This window comes from Podarcis muralis, chromosome 16 (assembly GCF_964188315.1).
Source record: "Podarcis muralis chromosome 16, rPodMur119.hap1.1, whole genome shotgun sequence".
NCBI lineage: Eukaryota > Metazoa > Chordata > Lepidosauria > Squamata > Lacertidae > Podarcis > Podarcis muralis.
This window is the reverse complement of record NC_135670.1, coordinates 2,388,090-2,407,037: the sequence shown is the minus strand read 5'-3', so window position 1 is coordinate 2,407,037 and position 18,948 is coordinate 2,388,090. Positions and strand designations below refer to the sequence as shown.

The window sequence follows — 18,948 nt, the reverse complement described above, 5'->3', positions numbered from 1 at the left end:
ATAATAATAATAAAAAAAACTAATAAAATTTTATTTATATCCTGCCCTCCCCAGCCGAAGCCGGGCTCAGAGCGGCTAACAACAGTAAAAGTAACACAGTTTACATAAAATCACAATCAATTAATCCTCTTTTAAAGACGCCCACGCTGGTTTGAGGATGTAAGATGAATGTTTATAGAAAGTTGCTTTTTGAGATGTTATATGTTAGATTAGAAGAAGTGAATTTTGTTTCTGCATAGCGGATGGAGGAAGAATTGGAGGTTCTTTAGTTTCTGAATCTTATTTTTCTATCTTTCTCTTTTAACCTTCTTTCTTTCTTTCTTTCTTTCTTTCTTTCTCTTCCTCTATTTCTTTCTCCCCATCCTGCCCCTTTGTGTTTTTATTGCACCTAGATAAAAGTCTTGGTTCGGTTTGGCAAGAGATTTTAAGTTTTGCATTTCCCCTCTGCAGACCTTAATAAAATTTATTAAAAGATAAATACAGTCGCCCAAGATGGCGGCCACCTTTGCCTGCTGTGGGAGGGAGTTCTGCAGTTTAGCCATGCACTGGATTAAGGACTTCTTTTCATCCCTCCTGAATCTTCCAACACTCAGCTTCCTTGGAAGTCAACAAGTTCTAGTGTTACGACAGGGAGGGAAACATTTTCTCTATCCACTTTCATAGAATCATAGAATTGGAAGGGACCCAATGGTCATCTAGTCCACCCCCTGGAATGCAGGAATCTCAGCCAAAGCATCCATGACAGATGACCATCCAACCTTTGCTTCAACACCTCCAAGAAAGGAGAGTCCACCACTTCTAGTGGGCTTCTGTTCCACTGTCGAACAGCTCTTACCGTCAGAAAGTTTTCCCGAATGTTTACTGGGAATCTCCTTTCGTGTAGCTTGAAGCCACGGGTTCGAGTCCTACCCTTAAGAGAAGCATCGTTTCATAAACCTCTATCAAGTTACTTCCTTCTTGACTTTCCTCTAAACCAAGAAGTCCCAAACGCTGCCCCCTTATCTTACAGGGGAGTTGCTCCACCCCTTTGATCATTTTGGCTGCCCCCCATTCTTTTACACTAATAGGGTCTGAACAGAAGGCCTTGGGGCCGTAGCACATAATACAAATGCTGAGCCAATGTGTGGCAGCTGTAAGAAATGAAATTCCCATCTTATGGACCATTAGGAAAGGGCTTGGAAGCAAAACTGTCAATAACTTAACACCATTATATATCTATCTATCTATATATCTTGGAATAAATGTGAGTGGGGTGGGGTTCAAATCACAGGTGCAAACGGGGATCGGATAATTCCACTTTCTCCCAGTTTCCCATTTCTCCAACCTTAAGGCCATAGCCTTAGCACTGACCATAGCAATAAATATTTGATCTCCAATTTTAAGTTCCGTTCTCCGCCTTGGTTTGCAAATTTCTTTCCTTTCCTTTTTCTTTAAGGCAGTCCTCATGAAAAACCATTTCGTGACAAATTTCCCCTTATACCTCTGCGTGCAATTCCCCCTATTTCTGCCGAACAATTCATCCTCGCAGAACGGTTTTGTACATCATTTTCACGAACGCATGCATTTCTCGGCATTCTCTACCCTGTCGTATGCCTTTTCTTGAGCACATTCCTTTGGTGGAGAGTTGCACAGCAAAAATATACAGAACTGCTTGTTTTTAGAGAGCCGGTGGCGGTGGCGCAGTGGTTAGAGTGTAAGATTAGGACCTGGGAGGGACCAGGGTTGAAGCCCCCACCCATTGGGTGTGACACTGGGCCACTCGTTCACTCTCAGCCTACTTTACATGGGTGTTGTGGGGATTAAATGAGGACGGGGAAAGCTGTGCTTGCCACCTTGAACTCCTTGGGGGGAAAGGCTAGGATGTAAATGGAATAAAATAAATAGATCTTTCAAACTCCATCCCAAAAGAAGTAAGGACACTGAGGTCCAGCTCCGAGGGCCTTCTGGCGGTTCCCTTGCTGAGAGAAGCAAAGCTACAGGGAACCAGGCAGAGGGCCTTCTTGGTGGTGGCACCCGCCCTGTGGAACGCCCTCCCACCAGATGTCAAAGAGAAGAACAACTACCAGACTTTTAGAAGACATCTGAAGGCAGCCCTGTTTAGGGAAGCTTTTAATGTTTAATAGGTTATTGTATTTTAGTGTTCTGTTGGAAGCCGCCCAGAGTGGCTGGGGAAACCCAGCCAGATGGGCGGGGTATAAATAATAAATTATTATTATTATTATTATTATTATTATTATTATTATTATTATTAGAACACCAGAAGAGATCAGTTTGTTAGAGGGTGGTCCTGATAACATCAAGGTTGCAGGTTTGATCCCTGTATGGTACACCTGCATATTCCTGCATTGAAGGGGGTTGGGACTAGATGATCTGCAGGGTCCCTTCCAATTCTATACTTCCTTGGTTCCATAGCTCTGTGGCTGGATCAGGCCAGAGGGGCCCATCTAGTCCAGCATTCTGCACTCACAGTGGCCACATGCCCTTAAGAACCTGCAAGTCCAGATAGATTGCCTCTGGACCTGGAGGTTCCATAAGAAGGGCTCCGTCGGTGGATCAGGCCCAACGCCCTTCAAAGTCCAGCATCCTGTTTTCACCAGGGCCAACCAGGTAAGATGATGACATCAAACTCCAGAACTCAATTAGATCAGCACTTTTGAATTGATTTGTTTCGGACTCAACCAAAAGCTCAGTCCTCTCCCACACAACTACAGGTATTAATTCGGCAGAGCGAAGTTAGGAAGCTTGCATCATTACCAAACGCTAGAAAGGTCATGGCTTTTTTTGCGCGTGTGTGTATCTGCGATATCTGCTGTCGTTCTTTTTCTCGTTCTTCGTTTCCTGTGTTTTCACGGCTGTCTTTTTAAAGTATCCGCTTCCTCGTATTTCGGCGCATCGTTTTTATTCTCTGCGTTTTTTAACGGAGAAATCGCTTTGAGGTATTTCACCGGAGGCGATTCGTAAATGGAATCGAATCAAACACGCAAAACGATAAAGCGGTTTAACATTGCAAGCAGCCAACCTGAAATTATTCAAAGCAGAGGACATCTCTATAGAAATCTTATTCGGCGGCATTTCTAGCCAGTGAACGGGGACACAGGCTTCAGAAACACGTTGGAAGAAAAGTAAAAAAGAGACCACAAGACAGAAGGTTATAAAATTAGGTGTGGCACGGAGAAGGTGGATGGAGAATAGCTTTCCTCTCTTTCTATCCTAACACTAGAATTTGTGGACGGCCAATGAAGCCGAATGTTGGAAGATTCAGGACAGAGAAAATAAAGTATTTCTTTAGTTAGAATCATAGAATCCTAGAGTTGGAAGAGACCACAAGGGCCATCGAGTCCAACCCCCTGCCAAGCAGGAAACACCATCAGAGCACTCCTGACATATGGTTGTCAAGCCTCTGCTTAAAGACCTCCAAAGAAGGAGACTCCACCACACTCCTTGGCAGCAAATTCCACTGTCAAACAGCTCTTACTGTCAGGAAGTTCTTCCTAATGTTTAGGTGGAATCTTCTTTCTTGTAGTTTGGATCCATTGCTCCGTGTCCGCTTCTCTGGAGCAGCAGAGAAGTTAAACTATGGATCTCCCTCCTGCAGGGACCAGAGTGGTTTAACAGCCAACCCCTCTTCTCAGGGGAACTCTGGGAATTGCAGTTCTCCAAGAGAAATAGTGGCTCTCCTGACCACTCTCGGCACCCGTCACAAACTACAGCTCCCAGAATCCTCTGGGGAAAGCCAGGACTGCTTAAAATGGCACCATAGTGCTTTACGTGGAGGAATGTGGCCTGTGTGTTTGTGTGTGTGGAAAATAGAGTACCGTACAAAGGAGAAAATGCATGCGTCACCTCACTCACTTAAACCTCTGGCCCTGTCCATCACAGGCATACAGCCCTTAGGAAGTCTGCCAAGAAGGGAGTGTGGCCCTCGGTCTCAATAATAATAATAATAATAATAATAATAATAATAATAATTCACCCACACCCATGTGACCTGGCTGCCCCAGCCACTCTGGGCAGCTCCCAGCAGAATATTAAAACACAAATAATATCAAACATTAAAACCCTCCCTGAATAGGACTGCATTCGGAAGTCTTCCAAAAGTCAGATTGTTCCTTGACATCTGATGGGATGGCGTTCCCCAGAGCAGGTGCCACCACCGAGAAGGCCCTCTGCCTGGTTCCTTATAACCTCACTTGATGCAATGAGGGAACCGCCAGAAGGTCCTTGGAGCTGGACCTCCGTGTCCAGGCTGGACGATGGGGGCCAAAGACGTTTAGGGACGAAGCTTCCCTGCCCCCTGATCTATCTGCTTAGCATTTCTCAAGGGGAATAAATAATAATATAATATTTCTACCCTGCCCATCTGGCTGGGTTTCCCCAGCGACTCTGGGCGGCTTCCAACAGAAGATTAAAAATACATTAAAACACCAGTCATTATTAGCCAAAAATTGGAAACTGCAAGAAATACCAACAATAGAAGAATGGCAGATGAAGATGTTGGATTTTTTGGAGCTGGCCGACCTGACTGGAAGAATCCGCGACCAGAAAGAAGATGAAACACAAGAGGACTGGAAGAAATTCAAATAATATTCAAAGCTAAATATTGTAATATAAGATAAATAGAAAATCCTTGAAAGTAACAAATAGGCCTAGGGGTAGAATAAGGATATGTGGTAGTAAACATTAAGGATTGGAATATTAATAAAGGAGAAGAGGTTAGTAAATGAAAGGAGTTAATATTATTAGAAACATGAACTTGGAGAACTGCTATAAATGTAATATAATGAAATTCAGTTAGAGGGGATTCGAGGAAGTCAGTTAGCAATGTTATGAGAATTAGGTATTAGAAGAAATAATTCCTTTTTGTGTTTAATTTTATTGTAGTGTGTTTTTCTTTGTTGTGTGTTTCGTCATGTCATTTTGTGATAAATGTGGAAAACCAATAATTTTTTTTTGAAAAAACAAAACACCAGTCGTTAAAAACTTCCCTAAACAGGGCTGGCTGCAAAACCTACAGAGGCACCGGACTCTAGTGATGCTGCAAAACTCTCCGCAGGCAGGGGTGTGCTTTAAAAGGGGGTCTCCGACAGCAACTTGAGGGGGTCTCCGACGGGTGCTACAAGCAGCGGCAGTGCGGTGGGGGGGGGGAGCAAAACTGCCGTGAGGAATGGAGGAGGAGGGTTTGCACGCGAAGCTTAAGCCACAGCGCTGACGCTTCAAAGAGGAGCTCGCTGGTTCCTCCGTCAGGCCTTGAAAACAAGCCTCCCCCCTCAATTTCCTCCTGTTGCTTTAACATTTCGGTCTGCTGGCGCATGGTGTCAACCCACATCCGAGTTCCATCAACCCCCTCAAGGCTTTCTCCCCACATCCCTTCTTTTCAGCCCCCTGCGAACGGGAAAAACCTTCTCTGAAAGGAGCCCATGGGTGGCTCCTGGACCGGTTCCGGGCGCACCCCCCCCCCCCACGGCAGTTTATTCCATCTCCCTGACATTTCCCTAACCAGTAATTTCTGTGTTATATCTGAGTTTCCGCACCGCACAGAAGCTAATGCTAGGAAACTAACGGACTACAGGACATGCTTAAACATCAGGGGGGAATTTCTGATGGTAAGGGCTGTTCGACTGTGGAACGGTCTCCCTTGGGAAGTTGTGGTCTCTCCTTCCTTGAAGGTTTTTAAGCAAAGGTAGGACGGCCGTCTGTCATGGATGATTCCAGTTGAGATGGCGGCATTGCCGGGGGTTGGACTAGATGGCCTTGGGGTCCCTTACGACTCTACAATTGTACGATTCAGTTTTTTTCAATTCCATAAAGAATGTGTTTCCCTGTTTAATTCCACATGATATTTGAGCTTTCGCATGGCACAAAAGCCACTTCCACAAACATAATGGACTATAACGTAGGTTTGGCACTTATTCGCATGCTATTTGATTCTAGGGTGGGGGGGAGAGTTTGCAGCCCCCGAAACCTGGAAAACTGCAGGCTTAAAGTGGCAAACTTTGGGGCGCTATATAACAGCAAAACATTCTCTCCTGCTCTCTTTATGGGGGAATTGCAGGCGAACCAAAGGCAGCATGCGCAGAAAAGATGGGGAGGAGTTGCATTGCTCAATGACGTCTGTTGTCGCTCCTCATGGCACCCACTGCCACAAATGAAATTTAGTGCGACGTGTGGATCTATCGGCCGAACAGCCACAGTTCCATAGCACAACAGGTGCCGCCGCAATGTGAAAGGCATGTTTTAAAACGGCACAAAAGCTCTGGGCATTCTAACAGGGAAAATTAACACAATACATTAATACCTCGTGTTACGTTTTGCTTCATGATAGGTTTTTTCAGGTTGCGTCCCGTGGCGACCCGGAAGTACCGGAAAGCGTACTTTCGGGTTTCACTGCTCGTGCATGTGCAGACGCACAAAATGATGTCACATGCATGCGCAGAAGTGGCAAATCGCAACCAGCGCATGCGCAGACGCGCCGCTGCGGGTTGCGTTCTGCTCATGTTGCGAACGGGCCTCCGGAACGGATCTCGTTCGCAACCAGAGGTACCACTGTATAAACTCTGTGCCAGAATCCAGCCTCACCTTTTCCTTGAGAGATGCAGGCAGACCAAGCAGCCCCCAAAACATTTATTCAACAAGGTGTGTGCTGTGGCTATCAATCTCAACCCAGAATCGGGGAGGTTCCCAATTGAGCCTGAAACTTTCTGTATGCGCTGCAAGTGCTCTGCTCTCTGAGCTACCTGCCCTTTCCCCCAATTAAGATTCCAGTCCTCATTGCTCTGAATGGAAGACAGATTTAAATAGGGGCATAAAAAAGCTGCCCTACTGAATCGGAAACATCCGGGTTCCCATGCACCCACGGAAGACCTTCCCCCTCGCCCTGTCCAAATGCAAAGCAGAAGATCTCGGGATCAGGGCCACCCGTTGCGAAGAACCTTTAGGCCACCAGGGGTCACTGTGCTCTCACCAGTCCCAGCTAGCAACTGTAAATTGCGCAGGAAGGTAAAGGGAACAACGAAGGGAACAACTAATTTTACATTGCAATCAGCAATATAAAATTAAAACCACACACACTGAAATTAAATTTGCCCATGACCTTTTGCAAAACCTTGGGATCCCCTACCTCCCATCAGATAGACTGTGACAGATCAGCCCAGCAGATTTTTATCTGACACAGACGAAAGGCATTTATTTCTCAGAACAGAGAGTGGGAAGGAAGGTGTAGGTTGAGGGGGGGGTGAGAAGGAAAGCAAGGGGGGGGGGAGCCTTAAAAAAACGGTGCCCATTTCACCACACGCAGAGAAACGGAAGGTGGCAACTAATTTTGAAGTCTTCACACCCTTTTCAAAACCCCGGAGAGAGGCGTTTTGCGCACGGAAAAGATTTTAAGCAGAGTGAGCAGCGATCTCCCTTCGGGGAGATTGCCAGAGGAACGGCTTTTCTGGTTTCTGGGCGCCTGCCGAAAATTTAAGTTGTGGGGAGCGGGAAAGCAGCTGTTAAGTCGAGCGCAAAGTGTTTCCTTGAGAAACCTCTGGTGCAAGTTGAGTGAGGAAGGGACCCTCTTTGTTGCTTAAACTGACAGGGTTAAAAAAAAGGCGCAACAAACATGCGGACAGGGCAAGAGAAAGAGGGTACCGCTGAGTCGAAGCGAAGGTTTTGGAAGTCCCAGCAGAGATTTAAATGTGGGCTTAAAGAAGTGGTGGTGGGGACAGATCTTGTTGGACTCTAAGTCCCATCAGTTTGCATAGCTAGCAGTCAGGGATTATGAAAGCCTAGCAATGTTTCAAGACCACCAGATTCCTCAGCCCTGGCCTAGGTGAATTTCTATGATGTACAATGATGCAATCTTTTGTATCATCATCATCATCATCGCACACAAATTTATCAGTGTTGTGTCCAACTGCTCAGCATGTAACTACTGAAATTAACAAACTTATGGTAGTTGCACTTATTAACTCTCAGTAAAAGGTAAAGGGACCCCTGACCATTAGGTCCAGTCGTGACCGACTCTGGGGTTGCGGTACTCATCTCGCTTTACTGGCCGAAGGAGCCGGCGTACAGCTTCCTGGTCATGTGGCCAGCAGGACTAAGCCGCTTCTGGCCAGAGCAGCGCACGGAAACGCCATTTACCTTCCCGCTGGAGCGGTACCTATTTATCTACTTGCACTTTGACATGCTTTCAAACTGTTAGGTTGGCAGGAGTAGGGACTGAGCAACGGGAGCTCACCCCATCACGGGGATTCAAACTGCCGACCTTCCGATCGGCAAGCCCTAGGCTATGTGGTTTAACCACAACACCACCCGTGTCCCTTAGCAATGTATAGAGACCCCCAGATTCTTCATCCCTGGCCTAGGTGAATTCCTATGGCGTACAATGATGCCGTCTTTTGTAGCATCATCATCATCATACACAAATTTATCAGTGTTGTGTCCAATTGCTCAGCATTTAACTTCTGAAATTAACGAACCTATGGTAGCTGCGCTCATTAACTCTCAGTAGGACCCCCATTTAATGCAACCCTGCACCGCTAAATCCTGAAAGCAAAAGACTCTCAAGGAGGTGTCTGCAAGAGCAAAGGCAGGAATAATATAAAAAGGCAAAGATCAGAATGACGTAAAACTTGGGTCACGTTGCAGATAGGAGCGAGGGGAGAAATGCAATCCATTTCACACCTGAAAGTGGACCGGCCTACGCTGAACTTTGCAAAACGATGCAGGAATTCAAAACAAACCCATCCTCCAAAATCTGCCCTTCTCAGAGTTTTGTAAAGCAGATCTTTTTGTATACAAAAAGGAAGTTGCCAGAATAAAATGTGCATAGAAAGCCATATGAATGTGAAAATGGCACACAAAGTTGTGCTGTGTTTTTTTGGGGAAAATGGATGCATTGGCAAAGTGCCACACAAATTTGTGGATATTAGAAGAAACTTTCGCAAAAACGCTGGCGAATATTCAGTGGGACCTTTCCTTTTTGAAAAGTAACGATCACAGACTGATGTGGGAATGTGCAGAACTGAACTTTGCAGTGGAAAAATGAAAAAAATGAAAAAGGAGAGAAACTGAAATTGACACTTTTGCCCAACCACAGTCGCCCCAGCAACAAAAAAATTAGAAGCTTGTGATATTCATGCTTGTGATATTAAGGGACCCATCCTTCCAGATGTTATATATGGGAAAGTTAGCAATGCTTCTCTAACAGATCTCAAAGAACCTGGAGGAATTTGTGGAGAAAGATAGTTCTTCAAGCGGGGGAGGAAACATACATTCCCATTCTGTTTTTCCAAATCTCTGTGTTTTAAAAAAATGCAACCCAAAATGGAGCAGCAAAAATAAAAAAACCATAATCAACACCCAATAATATTCTCCCGCCGACCCAATTTATTTTTATTTATTTAATGCATTTATATCCTGCTTTTCTCCCAAACTATTAGGGTTATAGTTCTCTTTATGCGATGTTCCTGGGCTTTGCTTCGCTTTTTAACCTCCTAAGCAAAGGAAGTTTTCAGACTTCCGTCAATGGATTAAAGAGAGATAGAAAATATTCTCCTCTCTCCAGATGTGTTGGGAAATCATGGTTTCAAGATGGGGCCCAATACTCTCAGCCTGTGAAAGTTAGACAACTTACAATCTGCAGCATCACTGAAGCCAAGAAATCCCTGAATTATGGGCTCAGTAGAGCTTCATAGGAGCATACATTAACCGCCTCCAAAACACAGGAGTGCGCTTGTGCTCACTCGTCACAATGCGCTGCCTTCTGAAATTGATAATTTAAGGGTTGTAGTTGAGTGAACATCTACTTTGCACGCAGAAGGTTCCCGGTTCAGTCCCTAGCATCTTCTGATAGGGCTGGGAGAAATCTCCTGCCTGAAATCTTGGGTGAGTCGCTGTCAGTCAGTGTAGACCATACTGAGGTAGATAGACCGGTGGTCTGACCCACTAGAACGCAGCTTCCTGTATAAATGGACGATTTGAGAAGACCGGAGTTAACAGATGCTTTTGTCTGAGTGGAGCTGGAGCAATAGGCTGCCGATCAAGTCCTTTTGCATCATAACTTGTATAGGGAGTGCAGAGAGAGAGGTTGATTCTCCCTCTATTTAAGGCAGGTACCCCCAAACTCGGCCCTCCATATGTTTTGGGACTACAGTTCCCATCATCCCTGACCACTGGTCCTGTTAGCTAGGGATGATGGGAGTTGTAGTCCCAAAACATCTGGAGGGCCGAGTTTGGGGATGCCTGATTTAAGAGCTCCTTTCTATAGATTAGGTATATTTTTTGGTTAAAGGACACTTCTTCCCGTATTACTGAGACGGCTGCAAAATACATTCAGTGCAGATCTGGACAATTTTTCAGGTCAGTTCCTAGTGGGGTGGAATGTGCAGGTGGTATTCGATGCTAGTCCTACGCTGAGTAGACCCACTGAAGTTCATATGCACGACTAAGTTAGGCATCTTAATTTCAATGCGTGCAACTCTGAGTGGGACTTCGCTGGATGAAACCATCGGTATTTTGCTGACACGCGGTTCCTGGGTGCTGTTGATTTTGGAAGATTCACAATGCTGATTTGTGTGATTTCATGTTTAAAAACAACATGGCTACTTTTTAAGACTGAAATATGTGTTGAGGACTACCTCATATTTTTTTTTGTCTTGAGCTCACTTCCCAACATTTATGCATCAGTTAGGGATTGTTTTCTTTTCTTTTCTTTCCCCGAGTCCTCGTGAAGATACATCACCATTACATTAGCGTCTTGTTCTAACCAGCTGCATACTTTAATTGTGTGTTCACTTCTATTGCTCAGCGACCACAACAAATAACCCATTCATTCAAGGTTATCAGAGCTCCTTACTAACTGCTATTACTAAGTATGACAAAATGAAACAACCCGGCTTTCTTCTGAATAATTTGTCACTTCGCAATGAGGACTAGCGGCAACCAGTTTCAAGATTCAAGTTTCAGTTCCTGTCTGCAGATACTTGCCTGGACATTTGCTAAACACCACAAAATCATCCAGACCGCTTTATATTGAATCTGAGCCCCCCCCCCCCCGCTAAAACACCTTGAGGACTAGCGCCAAATATTTTAATTTTAGATTTTTTTAAAATTGCCTAAACATAGAACTGTTTCATAAGAGCCCTTTTGAAGAGGCCAACAATAATAAAAATAGTTTAAGAATGACTTTCAGAGCGCAGAGAAACACGTTGAATTAGTAGTTAATTCAAACAATTAGCTTTAAAGATGACACATTTTTTAAAAAAAACAACACAGAAATATTTGTGGTCCAGATGCACAAAGATTAAAGCATGTGGGAGTGTGGCAGAGTTAAGAAAATATGAATAGCTTCAGTTACATAAGACAGTGGTGGATATCAGAAATACATCTTCTACTGAAATTCAGAAAAGTGTGGCTACAAATTAAGTGGATGGGCTCGATCCTGATCTTCTTTTGGAAAGAAGTTATATACTTATTTTAAGAGTATTGCAAGCTCTGCATGGATCGAACAACAATTTTGTAAGGTAGGGCAGTTCTTACTAAGACATACTCAAAACTGGGGATGGGCAAATCTGTCCATTTTGGCTCCTCTCGATTTCTCATTTCCCCCCAGTCTCAAGTTCATTTTCCTGCATTTCCATATCAGTTTGACAATTTTTGAAAGAAGCCCTCAATTAAAGCCATCTGCAGATTTTGCCTCGTATACACTGCTGCAATTTTGTCCAATATGCAAATGCTTGCAAAGCGATTTCCCCTAATTTTAATGCGTTTTTGTACGCCACTGTCGCAAAAGTGCATTTTTACACACTCGTAACCCCAGTTATGTGCATCTTTGGAGACATTACTTGGAGGGAAGACTGCACTGCAAAATTCAGAGAAATGCAAATGGCAAAGGACGGCCAAGTTTCAGACACAGAAGCTTGTTCTGTTCACCTTTGCCTCTTTCTGCCTTCTCCCTGGTATCCATTTTTTACAGGTCCTTGGAGGGCAGAGGACCTGGTCCCTCCTTTCTCCTTTGTCAAGTGCAGATCAATGGTAGTCCATTAATAGCATTAAAACCATGATTCTACCCAACAAGAGTTTCACACCTGGCCGACTGGGGGTGCTCCATTTAACCCTGAAAAATTCAGGTTGTCTTTGTGAAAGGAGATCTGGGGAGAGACTCAAGAGACTTCTAAATGGCCAGGCAATGGAGAAAGAAAAATATATTTGCCCCCCAACCCAGGAAAATCAACATGTTGTAACACGACTCAGCAACCCCCCACCCAGAAAGAACAGAACATGCATGAGCCTGATTTGAATTAAATATACCTGGATTTAATAAGGGTGAGAATATTTTAACTGGGGTGTGTAGAGAAACAACCCGTGATTCATTACCAGAAGGAAACGGTTTTAAATTCCCCCTGTCATTCTCGACTGTGTCGAATGCCGAGTACCAGCAAGAAACAGGCAAATTCTCATTGCAAATCTTGACGCAGCACAGATACGTGAAGAGGTCGTGAATTAAACTACCGCTGTTTCCTTTCATCCGTAAAATGGAGAGAATAAGAGCAAACTTGCACTGACTTTTAGTGACTGTATGACCAAGATACATCGAAAGTATACCGAAGACTAAAAAAAAGTGATGATCACTTTTAGTATTTGCTTTTGCTTTTTAAATAACGGCAGTGCAAGAGAAGGCGTTCTTGTAAAGCCATCTAGTCAAACCAACTGCTCAATGCCAGATATCGAGAGTTAGGTCCTCCCTGATGGATGGCTGCCCATCTGGAAGAGCTCTGGTGAGAGAGAGAGTTCACCACAACCCTTTTGGAAACTGCTGAATTGCTCTGAACTGCTGAGAACTTTCAGCCAAAATCTCTCCCTCCCTCCGTAACTTAAGCCCATTACAGTCTCACCTTCTTGCAAAGCCAAGAAAAACTCTACGGCCCCATCCCTGTGATAGACAGGGATGTGAGGTGGCATTTTATTCATTCATTGGAAGGATCTATAATCTGCACCCATAAATTCCAGAGCTAAAATTACAACCAAGATGTTTAACCAAGGACCATGAAATCCATCAATCTAGGATGTAAAATAAAATGAAATGTCCTCGTGAAAATTCACTAGCCTTCTTGTGCAAATTTCTCCTAAGAGACACACAGGCAAATATTTCTCCCAATGCACATTTTGGCAAAGCCGTTTCCCCGTATTCCCTAAAAGGACACTTTTTTGGGGGTGCATAACTTATTTTTACCAATGTGAATATGCCTTTTTCTTTTTCTTTTTGAGGCGCTGCTTGGCCGGAGAACCAGACTGCAAAATTCGCAGGTGTGCGAATTTCAAAGGACGGTGAAGTTTCGACTAGGAAAGTACAAATTTGGGCCGGATCACCTTTCCGTGTGAACCAGTTCAAATTCGAGCTGATTAACAAGGCAACCAAACACAGGTTGCAGCCAAACAGGACCAGACAAATGTAAAGCACGCATACGATTTATATATAAGCTATACATACAATTCAAAATTCTCGCCAAATCCCTACTCTACAGACTCCAGGAACGTAGGCAAGGCAAGAAATTCAGCATTGCACACCATTATCAGCTCACCAACGATATTAGCATTATTATTCTTTTGAAGGGGGTTCCTTGAGCAACACAGCCCTTAGATTAGGAAAGCCACAACTTTGGCCCTGCTCAGGGATTGGGCCTTTTGGGGTCCCGTCAAAAAACATGATTGTTCCATGTGGTGGATATGTACACAACCAAAAAGTTTTGGGAAAAACTTGATGAACTATAATGAAGAATATGTTTAAATGGGCTGTTTCCAAAAGACCAGACGTTTTCCTTACATGTATAATAGGGACAGCTATCCCAAAGAAGGTGACCAAACTATTTATGTCTGTGACAATGGCAGCTAGAATATTATATGCACAGAAATGGGAAGAAGAGAAAGTTCCAACAAAGGAGGAGTGGATTTGAAAGCAATGGACTATACAGAAACCGCGAAATTTAGAGATAAAAATGACCAACTCTTCATAGAGGACTTTTGTGGACTATATATATATATATCACTGAAGAATGGATGCTTTTGAATTCTGGTGCTGGAGGAGCCTCTTGAGAGTGCCATGGACTGCAAGAAGATCAAACCTCTCCATTCTGAAGGAAACCAGCCCTGAGTGCTCACTGGAAGGACAGATCCTGAAGCTGAGGCTCCAAGACTTTGGCCACCTCCTGAGAAGAGAAGACTCCCTGGAAAAGACTCTGATGTTGGGAAAGATGGAGGGCACAAGGAGAAGGGGACGACAGAGGACAAGATGGTGGGACAGTGTTCTCGAAGCTACCAGCATGAGTTTGACCAAACTGCGGGAGGCAGTGGAAGACCGGAGTGCCTGCTGTGCTCTGGTCCAGGGGGTCATGAAGAGGCGGACACAACTAAATAACTATATATATATATTTGTGTGTGTGTGTGTGTGTGTGTGTATACACACACACATACAAACAGAGTCAAATCGCGGGCAGTATTTGAGATAAAAGCAGGGGAAGAAAAATGATAAAATAACTTCAATAGAGAAACTTTTTTGTGCTAGACAAATATATAATGCAGTAGAAAAGGTGTGAGCAAAAACACTGGGGAGGTGAAGGTGAGAAAGTCAAATTAGGAAACAATGCATTTGATTTGAAGGTTACCGTGAAAACGTTTGAAAAATTCAGTGCAAACACACACACACACACACACACACACACACACAGCCCAATTGTTCTGGGCTCTGGAGCTGGCTTTAAAGCCACAGGTGGCATCCTGCAGCCCTGGCTCCGCTCCGTTATGGGTTTCTGGGGGGTCCCATCAAACACCCCATTGCTCTGGCGCCGGCTGAAAGCCAACAGGTGGCCCCAAGCGGTCACTTTGCCTCCCCCAACCTCTCCCCCTCTCCCCACATACCTCGCATGGTGAAGACGGCTTGTGGGGAAGGGGACTGTCAGCGGTTTGATTCTGCAACACCTGTTCGTCTCTGGGCATCAGCTGCAACGAGCGAGAAGCGCTTTTGGGGAGTGTGTGTGTGTGTGTGTGGAGTCAGATTTCCTTTTTTAAAAAAGGCGGCACCATCAGCAGACTGACAGGTGACACAGCACCCCGCATACTGGCGCTCCCAACAGCCAATCAGAAACTCCGGCTGTAAATTTTTTTTGGGGGGGGGGGTAAGAGAGACAGAGAGAGCAGTGAGTTGGAAAGTTCCAAACCCACAGAAGGCCAAAGAGAAAGGCAGAGAGGAGATGAAAAAGCCACAAGAAAAGTTTCCGTTTGGGGGGGCGTGGAAGGATGAGAGGGTCTGAGGCGGGAGATGGTGAGCACAGAAAACTCTGAGGCTGGAATGTGGCTTTCTGTTTCAAGGGGAAAGTCACATCAAGGGTTGGTCGCGATGGCAACGTCGTCCCTGGGATGGCCAAAGGTACCACACTCTGGCTCAGGATGTTTAAGGGTTAAAAATCAGCGCCCAGATTTGGGCCTGGAAACAAGTAAGCAACTGGCAAAATCGGAGCCGAATGGGCGTGATATGGCCCTAAATGCCTGGTTCCAAGGGCTGGATCAGGCCAAAGATGCATTGCTCCAGCACCTCGTTCCCACAGTGACTTAACAAGGTGGCCCCCCAAAGAGAAGCTTGCAAGCAGGACTCAAGCGCAACGGCTGAACTCTCCTCGCTCCTGCAGTTTGGAGCAAGAGGTCTTCAGACCTCGGACCCCTTCAGACACCACTGACAGCGTGCGCACAGTTGATGTGGCTAAAACCAAGCATTCCAGATGCACAGCGTACGGCTGTTTCTGGAGTGTCAAGAAAGGACTCCAAATATGGAAGTAAAGAAGGAGGAGAAGAAGGAAAAAGGAAGTGTGGTGGCTGCCCATTTAGGGAGATTTCTCCCCACAAATAGCACCCCAACAGCGCACCTGTCCAGCACTCAGATCAGAAAGGAAAACGTTAGTGGTGGTACCAGTTCTTCTCCCTCCCTCATGACACTTGAACTCATGAACACGCAATGGATCACAGGTGGTACCTGGCACCAGAAAGGCTGGCAAAAATGAATAAAACATATAATAATAAGTGCTGGAGATGTAAGAAATAAAAAGGAACCTTCTACCATATGTGGTGGACATGCCCCAAAATTGGGAAACTTTGGAGCATGATCCACGAGGAAATAAAGAACATACTAAGAATATCATATAGTAAAAGCCCATAGGCATTCCTTTTAGGAATTTTAAATGATGATATTCCAAAAGACAAAACTAAATTTTTCTTATACGCAATGTCTGCAGCAAGAATCCTGGTGGCTAAGTATTGAAAAGGAATAAGTTACCCACTAGGGGAGAGTGGTTATGTAAGCTTTCAGAATATTTAGAATTAGCCAAATTGACAGATATAACAAGACAAAAACCAAAAAGTGAAGTGAAAAAGGAACGGGAGTGTCTAAATGAATACCTTAAAAGCCAAGGTTCGAGGATAGAAATCTGTCTGAGTCTGGAATAACCTTGTGAAGTGAAAGGATAAGAAAGAGGGATTTATATCTAGATGCTAGGATAGAGATGATCAGGAAAACAGGAAGACACAATGAGAGATGAAGGAGGTGCTGTGGGATTGGTGGAAGTCAATGTTTGTTTTTCTTTTTAGTGTTTATATTATTAACTTGTAAGGTATGGATTTTGGTTTTTTTGTATGCTGGTTTTTGTGTTGTGTATTGTTATTTTTCGATATTTTTCATGTTGTTGTGTGGAAAATACTAATAAAATTTACTATTAAAAAAAAGGTGAAAGAACACACAATGGAAGTTGCGAGATTCAGGGATGCTGGACTAGATGGGTCCCCTCTGGCCTGCAGGATCTTCTGAGGTTCTTATGGAACCTCCAGGTCCAGAGACAGTTTATCTCAATTCCTTGGTTCTTTGGGGCACCTGAACATATGGAGAGCCCTGCTGGATCAAGCGGGTGGCCCATCTAGTCCAGCGTCCTGTGCTCACAGTGGCCAACCAGATGCCCATTATGCAAAACCTGCACCGGGATTTGAGTACAAGAGGTCCTCTCCCCTCCTGAGGTTTCCAGAAGCATGACTGCCTCCAACAGTGAGGGCAGAACATAGAAATCGTGGCTAATAGCCATCGGTGAGGGTGAAAGAGGAGAGTGCAAAATACGGTCTGAAGCTCAACATCAAAAAAACGAAGATCATGGCCACTGGTCCCATGACCTCCTGGCAAATAGAAGGGGAAGAAATGGAGGCAGTGAGAGATTTTACTTTCTTGGGTGCCATGATCACTGCAGATGGTGACAGCAGCCACAAAATTAAAAGACGCCTGCTTCTTGGGAGAAAGGCGATGACAAACCTAGACAGCATCTTAAAAAGCAGACACATCACCTTGCCAACAAAGGTCCGTATAGTAAAAGCTATGGTTTTCCCAGTAGTGATGTATGGAAGTGAGAGCTGGACCATCAAGAAGGCTGATCGCCGAAGAATGGATGCTTTTGAATTCTGGTGCTGGAGGAGACTCTTGAGAGTCCCATGGACTGCAAGAAGATCCAACCTCTCCATTCTGAAGGAAATCAGCATTGAGTGCTCCCTGGAAGGACAGATCCTGAAGCTGAGGCTCCAAGACTTTGGCCACCTCATGAGAAGAGAAGACTCTCTGGAAAAGACCCTGATGCTGGGAAAGATGGAGGGCACAAGGAGAAGGGGACGACAGAGGACGAGATGGTGGGACAGTGTTCTGGAAGCTACCAGCATGAGTTTGACCAAACTGTGGGAGGCAGTGGAAGACAGAAGTGCCTGGTGTGCTCTGGTCCAGGGGGTCACGAAGAGGCAGACACGACTAAATCAGTGTTCCCCAACCTTGGGCCTCCAGCTGTTTTTGGACTACAACTCCCATCATCCCTCGCTAGCAAGACCAGTGGTCAAGGATGATGGGAATTGTAGTCCAAAAACAGCTGGAGGCCCAAGGTTGGGGAACACTGGACTAAACGACTAAACAACAACAAAGCCCTCTCCTCCACAAGTTTGTCCACCCACCCAACATGGCAGCCATGGCTACATTTGGCCATGGTGAGAACAAGAGGCTAGACAATGTGGGCCTCTAAACTCAAGGCCTGCACCCTTGTTTTGACACATCTGACGTGGCCGACCCGCCTCGCCCTCCCTGTTTATCGAGGTCAAACACCCCCACCCCCACCGCAAAGCACGACGTCAGGCCAGGACGCCCTCCATTTCCCGAGATGGAGCCCCGCTCAGTGCTTGGGCGAGCCCAACCGCATCCCGTCGTGCAGAGAACCGTGGTGCTGATCTGCGTCCCACAGCGACAGGAAGGGGCCCACCACACAGATCCTGTTCCAGGTATCAAATAAGAGGGGGAAATACGCCAATGTCCCCATTTCTCTCCCCTATCCGCCCCAACCCACAGAGGCACCGGAGGTGGAAAAGAAAGTAGGTCCTGGGGCGTCAAGAGAAAAGCAACTGAGCACAAGGAGCTGCAACGAATGAGGAACGACAAGGGCCCACTGGCACGACCATGTTGGAGGTGGCTGGACTCTGGCTCCTGGCAACCAGCAGGACCAGTGGTCTGAATAGACAGTTCTAAGCTAGACGAGCCAATGGACTCCAATTCCCATCATCCTTGACTTTTGGCCATGTTCACAGGTGCCAACTCCCTGGGGCCCTGAGTGCCCGAGTCTCAGGGAACTGCCATTGGCTCAGAGGCGAGAAATAGAAGGGCAGTTGTGTTACAGGGAGCCTCCGAAAATCTTGCGAAGAAGCTCCTCTTCCGGGGAGGAGGAAAGCCCCACCTCCAGTGGGGAAGAGAGGCAAGGACCAGAGGATGCTGGTGGGAGCCTTAACTCAGCTTCTGGGCAAGCCGGACAGGAGGGAAACACGCCCTTACCATCGCCCATCCTGCGCAGTAGTTTGAGGCGCAGAGAGGGGAGGAGACCGTTGGGGGTAACAAAACTCTTATGTTGGGGG

General features: G+C 45.5%; 1 protein-coding gene across 2 annotated transcripts in view; it reads right to left on the bottom strand.

Annotated features, from left to right (window-relative positions):
• Positions 1-18,948, bottom strand: part of RORC (RAR related orphan receptor C) — a 93,904-nt gene that overhangs the window by 31,679 nt on the left and 43,277 nt on the right. The window contains exon 1 of one of the 2 annotated variants that reach the window (XM_077920200.1): positions 14,899-15,005. The exons of the other annotated variant lie outside the window; for it this stretch is intronic. Coding sequence (XP_077776326.1) covers positions 14,899-14,905 — 7 coding nt within the window. The 5' untranslated portion in view covers positions 14,906-15,005. Of the gene's footprint in view, positions 1-14,898; positions 15,006-18,948 lie in introns of those variants that run through there. 2 annotated transcript variants of the gene reach the window in all.